This window comes from Metopolophium dirhodum, chromosome 6 (genome assembly GCF_019925205.1).
Source record: "Metopolophium dirhodum isolate CAU chromosome 6, ASM1992520v1, whole genome shotgun sequence".
NCBI lineage: Eukaryota > Metazoa > Arthropoda > Insecta > Hemiptera > Aphididae > Metopolophium > Metopolophium dirhodum.
This window is the reverse complement of record NC_083565.1, coordinates 18,853,881-18,864,219: the sequence shown is the minus strand read 5'-3', so window position 1 is coordinate 18,864,219 and position 10,339 is coordinate 18,853,881. Positions and strand designations below refer to the sequence as shown.

The window sequence follows — 10,339 nt, the reverse complement described above, 5'->3', positions numbered from 1 at the left end:
ATAACATACCACGCGAATACCCAATGTCCCTGCAATATACTCGTACAATATGTCAATATCAATTAATGTTATATTTTATTGGGCTTATAAAATGTTTGTACATTTATTATTTGTACCTATTGTATCATTCTATCAATACAATTATACAGAGGAAACCTGGATAGAGACGTAAAATGATACAATCTCATTTTGCCCACACTTTTATTTTGTGATACAATTATTTTTCTGGTATTTTTATCTCAAGCTTTCCTCAATAAATATTCTTTCTACCCTATTTTAAACACATTCAACAACAATTATTATAGATTAATAAGACTAACTTAAAAATTGTAATTGTACCTATTTCATTAATTTCTCTTTTTATGACCATAGCTATTATAAATGTTATGATAACGACTAACGAGAAACCTACATTTATTACTACATTATATATAGCCAAAAGCCAATAAAATATGTTTGTGTCAAAAAAGTTACATACATATAACAGTTAGTTTGATAGGAGTGTAGGGATCTGCTTGCTACCAAATATTTAAGCCCCTCAATATTGTACAGTTATATATAACCTATATTATATATTTTAATATTTATACTTCATTGAGTACCCGAATGTGATAAAAAGCTTATACCTATAATACCTATCATGACGTATATATAATATACATTCAATTTTTTTTTCATATACCGATAGGTATACTATTAATATTGCATTTTATGTATATATATACGGTATACTGTATACTTATACAAAATTAATACGAATCGTGACTGTATGCTAAATTGATTAATGCAATTTGAACCTGAACCATTCGATAACGAACAAACAATGAGTTGAATAAGTATGACTTACAGGTTCTTCACTCCTCGTGAGCATGACATTGAAAATTATAAAAAAAAAACGGGTGATATTAATCGATTTTGCCCACAGTTCAAAACAAAACGATTTTTTTCATTCAACTAAAATATGTATTCGATGTAGGTTTATATGTAATATTAATATTATTGTCATATTAACCATTATGACTGCACAGTGTCGCCCAAACTATACATTCGAAGCGTAGCAATAAGTTTTAAATTTACATCTACCACCAATACCACATCAGAATGGAGATACTATATTATAAATTACCTATTTTCTTATAATAGTTAGGTGACAGGTGTATTTGTCTTTTTTGCTTTCACATGTAGTTACAACGTATCGCTCGGTGGCGATCACGCAGCTTTCATATTATATTATAACAACTAACAAGACGTATAAACTCGGTCGCTGCAACCACATTGGTGTCTACTGATACTGTATAAAAACATACTCCCAGGTAGCCCATATTGTGATGTCCAAAGCTCGACTACCCATTACTACATAGTTCTAAACCGTAGTCCGTAGCGACCGTATAACTAATGAATACCAATTATACACTACTAATACGTAATAACTAATAAGTATGGCGTAGTCTGCAGACTACAGTCCATACCCTATAGGTACTTGCAGCTTGCAGTCGGCGGACGCCGGACAGCTACGGTATTTTCTCTTTAGCACCGGGTCTTTGTGAGCGGTTTTCAGTTGGTTAATATGTAGTCGCATTGTGTTGACATCGTAGAAGTTAATGCACAAATGTTTTAATAATTAATTAAATATTATATGTAATTCAAATGTGCAATACCAAAATATATACACTATATAGTATATTTATATTATATAGGTAGTTTATTAATTTTATATTGACTATAAAAGCAAAGAATACTATCACAGTTTAATAATAACATATTTGATAATGTTGTCTAATTTTTACAACAGTATGATTTATAATATGACAACAGTCAATTTTTAGTAGATAGCATAATAATATAAATAAAATAAATAATATATAATGCAATATTAAGCAATTCACATGTTGTAATTTTATTAAACGAAAAAGAATACAAAGGACAATTATAAGAAACGCCAAAATATTATAATATAATAATACTATACATAGATAATAATATATTTATAATTTATATTTTATAATTTAATAATTGCATACTGCAATACAATACAACAATAATTAGGTAAGTATTATAGGTACATCGTACATACTACACATACAATATAAGTACTACTGGTAAATATCATACATTGTGTACTGCAAAACACTACGCACTTGTAAAATGTATATATTATTTTTATTTTTGATTTAGAAAATTATACAATTTATACACAATGATACAATAATGATACAATAAGCATAATGGATGTTTTAAATAGTGTGAGTGAAGAAGCCTCCAGTGAGGTATAAAATATATATAAACTTGGTGAGGTCCAAACCATAATTACGACATGATAGTATAATACACTAATTATCTATCAAATAAAATCCCAAGCGACTTTGAATCTGCCAACATTTTTCGGTTTAAATTTTTCAAACGCAGACGGAGACACATCAATATCATTTATCTTACAGCCTTCGCATTTGTCTCTCACCGTCACAATGATCGATTTTGACGTACCCGGATCGACTATTTTCACCCGTTTTCCGCACATGGGATCTAAATTGGGATTCGGCGTCGTGAAATGACCGAACGCTATCGCCGCAACCATGTCTTCGTTTGTGTACACTTGGCCGCACGCCGTCAACCCCAACTCGTAATAGGTGAGGTCTCCGATTTTGTTTAATTGCAACGAGGTATCGACCGAATTGTGTTGGTGACAGCATGAATACACGTTGCCACCGTCGCATGGTGAGCGCTTTATTTCCTTCATGCCGTACTCATCGCAGCCCTTGACCAGCCACGAATCCAGTTGACAACCTGTGTCCCAGCAATCTCCGCACGCGTAATGTACGGCGGTTGACAGCACGAGAATAAAGACCACCGACGGAGAAAAACACACGGTTCATATTGTCTTACTAAAGCGTACCTGTATATTGTAAATTGTGATACTATATAAATTAATGGGAATTTTAATTTAAAAAATACTATTCTATAATAATTGTGATATAATATGTATGGTTCGTATTATATTATAATATAAATTATGTATATACTTTTTATACCGCTGTGATGTCGTGAAATTTGGAATCTTAAAATGTCTATTTCTGGACTAAGTATTATCAACTATTTATATATTCTATATATAGGTATATACATTAATTATTAATATGTTATATAGGTCATAAGTGATAGGTGTAGGCGATCACCATTGTCACGTATACTGAACAATATAATATATTATATAATTATACGCATATTATAATTTCCGATTACTTATTAGGTACTTATTAGTTAATAGCATATATATATGAGGGTATAAAATGTACGTTCATATTAAAGTATAGATATAACGAGTGTTAACAGACTATAATCATTACAATTTTGTGCCACAGCCGTCCTTCCACTGCAGGTTATTTTAGATAGGTACCGCCTATCAACCCAGCAAGGTCATTATACATTTTATCTTAACTGTATATTTTAGAATTTTATACATTAAATACAAATAGTACCGTTAAAATGTTAAGTACATCGTATTTATTTATGTATAGTATGTCCCAAAAGTCCCGTACCCCACCCTTAGAATTTAAGTGGACAATTAATATGGGTGCATTTAAATGCGGATTTTTTACAGTAATAACTAATAATAACCAATACATATTGAAAATTCCAATTAAATGGCCTAAGATTAACATTTTTTTTCAAAAATGTTTTTATGTATAGTATGTTTCATTTATGTATGTTATATAGTTTTTAAATTTTCAAGATAGGTACATTTTTCGTTCAAATTTTTTGAAACAGTTTAAAAATATTAAAATTAAGTTAAACAATTTTAACCAAGTTGCAACAAATTAAGTTTTTGACTTCGTAAGAATAATAATTATGTTGACAAAGCACGAATCGCATGATTTAATCAATCTTGATTGAAACGTGGATTTTTTTATTACAATCTTAAAATATGTAGTTATTTTTTATTCTGTTCCAAAAATTTATTTGCCGCATTATAAGTTCAGGATAACGCAATTTTACCGGTTTTCAAAAATTGAGACTTAGATGGTCAGTGGTCAGTAGATATTCAATTACATCTCTTTGCTGCAGCTTGTCTTCAAATTTCATTATTTCGGGAGTAACATTTTACCGATGTAATTAAGTGGACGTTACACGGACATTTGTAGTCTCCATCTTACAAGTGCGTAACATGGCAAATTTTACGCTCAGCAGATCACGTTTAGCTCCGTTAGTCTAACAATTTGAGTGAATTGACCTCTTATAAAATTTAAAGCTAATATTATTATCTAGGGTATCTATAAGCTTTTTATTATATTTTAATTTTAAAGCGAATTATTAGTAATTTACGAACAACTTACCTCTACGATACAACAATAATGTCCGTGTAACGTTCTCTTAACATAGATCAATTTTTGGGCTGCGCACAACTTTTTTCCGATTTTCGTAACGTTTTGTTCATTTCCATAGAATTATAGAAATGCAAATCAACATAAAAACCAAAAAAATAATTATTAATTCCTAACAAAATTTAGCATATGTTGTACTAGATATTTCTCCGCTGCACTATATATATATATATATATATATTTACCTACCCAAAAACATACCTATATCTTAAGAGGATGTAAGCGCACTATTTGTTTTCTCTCATGGACCCATGCTCAACATAGACAAAACGCATTTGCGCAGAATCGTTTTTTCTATGTTTTTAAGTAATATTAGAGTAAAATCACCCATTACAAAAAAGATAGCGAATAACATTTTTTATCTAAATATTATTTCAAAACAATTTAAACATCATTTAAATTTACAATATTTTTTTGTTTATTTTGAAAGTCAAATAACAATAAAATATAAAATTGATATGCCATTCCCTCTAAAATATATAATAATATATATACGAACGACATTTATGTAGGTACTGAGAACGCATAAATCATTTTTTTATAAAAACAAAATATAGTTACTAGGTAGATTGTTATAAAAAAAATCGACGAGATTAATTAAATCTTGCTTTTATTTGTGTTTTTCCAACATAACTAATAACTATTGTGCTCACGAAGTTAACAACTCCGTGTGCTTTCACTTGGTCGATTTTCACGTTAGATTTGCCACGAAGAAACTAAGACTGTCATACAGTCTATATATACGTAGACATACGAGACTTTTGAAACAATCAGTATACAGGTTGATTCACCAATCTTGCTCACCCCCATTTTTCGCCAGTGGCGGATCCTGAGCTTAATTTGGTGGTGGTGGGTGGCATGGGGGGTGGGAAGTACAAAAAATACAAAATGTTGCTACAAAATTTTCTAAACACAATGTAAAACAAAGGGAAACTACATCGATTGGGGGTGGGACTTCAATAGGTAACTGAAAAATTACTCGTTCAAATGTTGAGTACATCAACAAAAATTATACCCAAATAATTTACAGTCGAAAAGTGTGTTTCTCAATGTTCTCATTATCTCATAACTCTTTTGAAAAATAGAAGTTTGTATCACCACAACCTACTGGACACTGATATAATATAATAGTACAAAAAAAATTAATCATGTGTATGCAATATTAAAAATTCCAAAAATCCAAAAATTTGAATAAAACCATCATTAAATGAAAAAAAGGGGTGTGAGCATGCTTGGTTAATCACCCTGTATATTAGGCATATCAAACACGTTGCCCACGGCTCGTTTTTTTATGACTTGTGGATACAAATAGGCAATATTAATGAACAATAATTAATTGAAAAAAACAAATATACGATTTTCCTTTCTTGTCACAACGAGTAACGACTAACATTCATCATGTTACTTTCCTGCCTTATCTTCTGATAAACTGTTATAAATTGAATAAGTATAGTATAATACCCATTGTAATTAATGAATAAAATGAAAAATTTGTATAAAATGTTTTTTTTTTCGATAAATTGATATGTGCGACCCGCATAGTAAATTATTCAATATATTTGGCACAGTTAATTTAATTTGTATTTATTTTTATTTATATAATTCCATTTAATACTTTGAGTTTGACATGCCTGCTGTATATAAATATAATGGTCGTATACCTACCTATTTGTTACAACTTATAACTTTTGTAGAAATATTCCTTGAAACAGGTTACTGACCTTGGTAAAATACAAAGACTACGGTCTACAGTCTACGAGTACAAATTGTTTGTAGAAAAATAAAAACGTGACCATTTTGATCGAACAGTTAGTAAAGAAGTTTGATTTTAATAAATAAAAATCAGTTATCAGTACTTATCACTATAGAAGAGTGGCTACAGCAGAGTTAGAAATTGAGGTATTATAATAAATAATTTCAAGGCGAAATTTAACTTTAGACAATATTAGAGCCCAATGTCCCTTATGCCCAAAGTCAAATTACATTTTTACGAGCATTTTAACTTCAAATGTTTACAACATTGGATATTCAGTGGATTTCTCATGTAGCGATTTTTTATTTTGTTGTAATTAAAAAACGAATAATCGTAGACACTTGGGATTTATATTATGTTTATATTCTCATTTTCTATACACCGTAAAACTTTGAAAATATTCTGACTCGTTTTGAGCTGTTGACGGATAGTATTAAATTTCAAATTTCAATTTGTTTAGTTTTTTTTTCTATACATATCAATACAATTTTATTTGTTAGGTCAAAAAGCGTGAAAAATTAATACAAGGCTCCTGTTATATTTGTACAATAGCAGTTGAAAAATATTAAAAATACATAGGTACCTACAATTTTTTTTAATAAGCATTTAAAGTATGTATCTTGACAAGATTTATCAAATTTAATATTTAATAATTATTTTGTAGTTAAAAATGTATAAAATGTTCAACTTTTATAGCTAATGATTGCAACTTTAAAACAATTTTCCACGTAAATAGGTTATATTATGTAAATTAATTTAATCACAATAATATCATCAAATATTATACTTATTAAGTATAGGTATACCTATAATAGTATACTTATATACCTATTATAGTAATATTATAGGTTGACTGACTTATCGCTCAGAATCGTTTTTCTTTAAAAAATGACATCATCCATTACAGTGACCCACTTGTAATCTACTGTACAGCAGAGCGACACCCACTTGTCCACCTTTTATTTTTTTTCAGTCTTCACTTTTCATTAGTGCCGTCGCGTATATTGTATGTATAACTTTTATTTGTGTGTGTGGTGGGGGGGAGGGATATTAAAAAAGTAAAAAGTAAAAACCTATCTTTTGTACAAATATATTAAGCATGCTTAATTGCAAATTGCAATTTTAGGTATTTCTAATGTGTGCTGAAGTATATTTTTAAATAAAAATTCAAAATCTAAACCTGTAGTGCTTATTTGAAACTTGTAGGTATTAATCAGTAAAGCACTGCCTAAGTCCCAACTATGTGCGCTTATAATAGGTCACTATATAATATCGCATTTGATTAAAACAAAGGCTATAATAGCCTGCGCCTGTATTAATATATATAGGTACGTCGTACGCAAGGTAGGTAAATTTTAAATATATGTAGGTATACAGTAATACTCAAACTTCAAAGGTGGGAAACATTGGCACAAGTATATAGGGGAGTGTAAAAGAGTCTTAATTATCACTTCTAAGTCCTAATTTAGCATCCCTTGGTTTTTAGGTCTATATACATTTTTATCTTTATGTTTTTAAAATATGAAATATTTACTGAAAAAATATCAAAACTATTTTAGTAATTATATTAATTCGTTAGAAATGATTACACATTCCTATAATTGATGAATGATTAGTATTACTAGTTACGATACATAATAAGATTGCTACGATTATGACGGGCAAATGGATTGCTATTTGCTTACGAGCTATTTTTATAGCCAATAGGTCATATAGAAAAGCTCTAAATAGATGCTCCTATGATAGATATAGATATGCTATGGTATGTACTCATAGGCGTGTCTACAGGTCATGCCTGTCATGCACAGGCATGACCTGCGAAATTTTATCCAACTTAGGTACATTGTAAATTAACATGTAATTTTACATGTAAAACTGATTTAATTATTATAAGATGATAAAGCTTATTTCAAAATTTGAGGGTCATATTCCCAAACCTTAGTCTAATTTTTTTTTTGGTTAGGGGGGGGGGGTGCAGTAACTTCTCTCCTGAATATACCACTGTTGTGCATGACCTGCGGATGAGGTCTGAACACGCTTATGGGTTAGGCGTTACTGGTAACCCCGCTACATAAGCGGCACTTGGTAGAAACTCATGTGGGTGCAAACGTTTGTGGTAATAAAATTCACAAATCAGTAAAGGGAGTTGCCCCCCGCCATCCCTAATATATAACTATTGCTACAATAAAAGTAGTAAATCAAATTTCTTTATTAATAACTGTATCACTGTATTATAACAAAGCAACTTTTTTTTTTTACATAAATAATAATAAAAATGGTGGGAAAATGGGTATTGCTTTGCTGTACTGTAGGTTACAAGTTGGTCACTGTAATGGATGGTGTTAAATTTGAATTCAATAATACAATATCATTGTATAAGAAAAACGATCTTGAACGAAGACGATATATACGCCTATGATATTAATAAGTATATATTTGATGATATTATTGTGAATAAAGTAATTTATATATAACCTATTTACATGGAACCTTATTTAAAATTTTTTATAAAAGTTGAACATTACATAGATTTTTAACTACAAAATAATTATTAAATTTTAAATTTGATAAGTTTTGCCAAAATTCAAAATTTAAAAAAAAATTTATAAAAAAACTATGCACATGTATTTTTAATATTTTTCAACTAATATTGTAACAATATATCAGGAGCCTTGTATAAAATTTTCACGTTTTTTACCCAACAAAAAAAATTTTATTGATATTTATAGAAAAAAAAATTAAAAAATTTGAAAACTGACAATGTCTGTAAACGGCTCAAAAAGAGTCAAAATATTTTAAAAATTGTATTGTGTGTATAAAATGAAAATATAAACATTCAGTGAAATTTTCAAGTATCTACAGATATTTGTTTTTGAATTACAACAAAATAACAAAATTACTACATGATAAATCGAGTGGATATCCTATCTTGTAAAAATATGAACTTCAAACGCTCATAAAAATTTAATTTAATTTGCTTGTAGATACTTTTTTGTTGATAAAGGTAGACAAACTTATGAGTAATCTTGTCCCAACAAATAATGTTTTATTGACATTCATAGAAAAAAACTTAAAAAAGTTGGAAACTGAGTACCTATATCCGTAAATATTTCAAAACAAGTCAAAATATTTTGAAATTTTTTTCATGCATAGAAAAGGCTAATATAAACATTCAGTGAAAATTCCATGTACTTACGATCATTTGTTTTAGAGTTACACTAGAAGCCAAAATATATTTTGTCAAAAACCAATTTTGCGTAAAAATTCCCGTTTTTCCTTAATTTTTATTTTGTTTTTCCGGGCTCTTATGAAAACTATTGGGAAATCAGATATAAAATTTTGAAGTGATCCATGGTTATTATTTAATATTTATTATCAAAATTACATTATATTAGTATAAATTGTTGGCAATAAAAATAAAAATAATAAAAATATAATATATTAATATAATACTTTCCACTGTTATGGTTGTCTGTCTGTGGGTGAAAAATTATACTTTTGCCCCCCCCCCCCCTCCCCCCCAGATGCCCCCACTGACCCCGCATAAGTTTTATTGGTAAAATGTTAATAGATTGATAAAAAGAGTATTATACGTACATAGATATTTTGTTTTTATCTAATGATATTATAATAAATGAAGTGTGTTAAAATGTATATAGATGTTTATAAAACGTTTTATGTGAGAGGGTGTGGGGGAAAAGCCCTCTATGGCTCTAGGAGACATTTACAATTATAACACCCCACGTCTTAGAGGTCTAATTGTGCCTGTGGTGGGCAGGTCAATCAGTTAATGAAAATAATTAACTCAGTAAATTTAGTGAATACAAGATCGTTAAGTTAGAAGTTAATAGTTAACAAATAATAGTAATTTGACTAGCTTAGTCTAAAGTTAATATGAAAAAAAAATTAACTTAACTCAGATTAAATAATTAATGCATATTGGCATATTGCCCACCTTCGGTAATATTTTTAAATGCATATTATTTACTATGTATAAAAGATCCCGCCTTCTTGACATCGTTTGAAAATCTCAAAAAATGCGGGAACACAAGAAGAGATTAATAAATTCAGAATTGCACATCGTCTTTGGGCGGTCCTATTCAACGGTGAATTATCCGGTGACTGTTTAACAAAGGCCATTATGTTGTACGTTATTGTCGAAATACCTATAAATAAATAATTTAATTAATAGAATTATGAAAATTAC

General features: G+C 29.1%; 1 protein-coding gene across 1 annotated transcript; it reads right to left on the bottom strand.

Moving 5' to 3' along the window:
* Positions 1-1,897: 1,897 nt before the first annotated feature.
* Positions 1,898-2,869, bottom strand: LOC132947528 (papain inhibitor-like; the record flags this gene model as incomplete). The annotated part of the gene is made up of 1 exon (XM_061017835.1): positions 1,898-2,869. A coding segment is annotated over one exon (528 nt), but the record flags the coding sequence as incomplete, so codon positions are not given.
* Between the last annotated feature and the right edge of the window lie 7,470 nt (positions 2,870-10,339).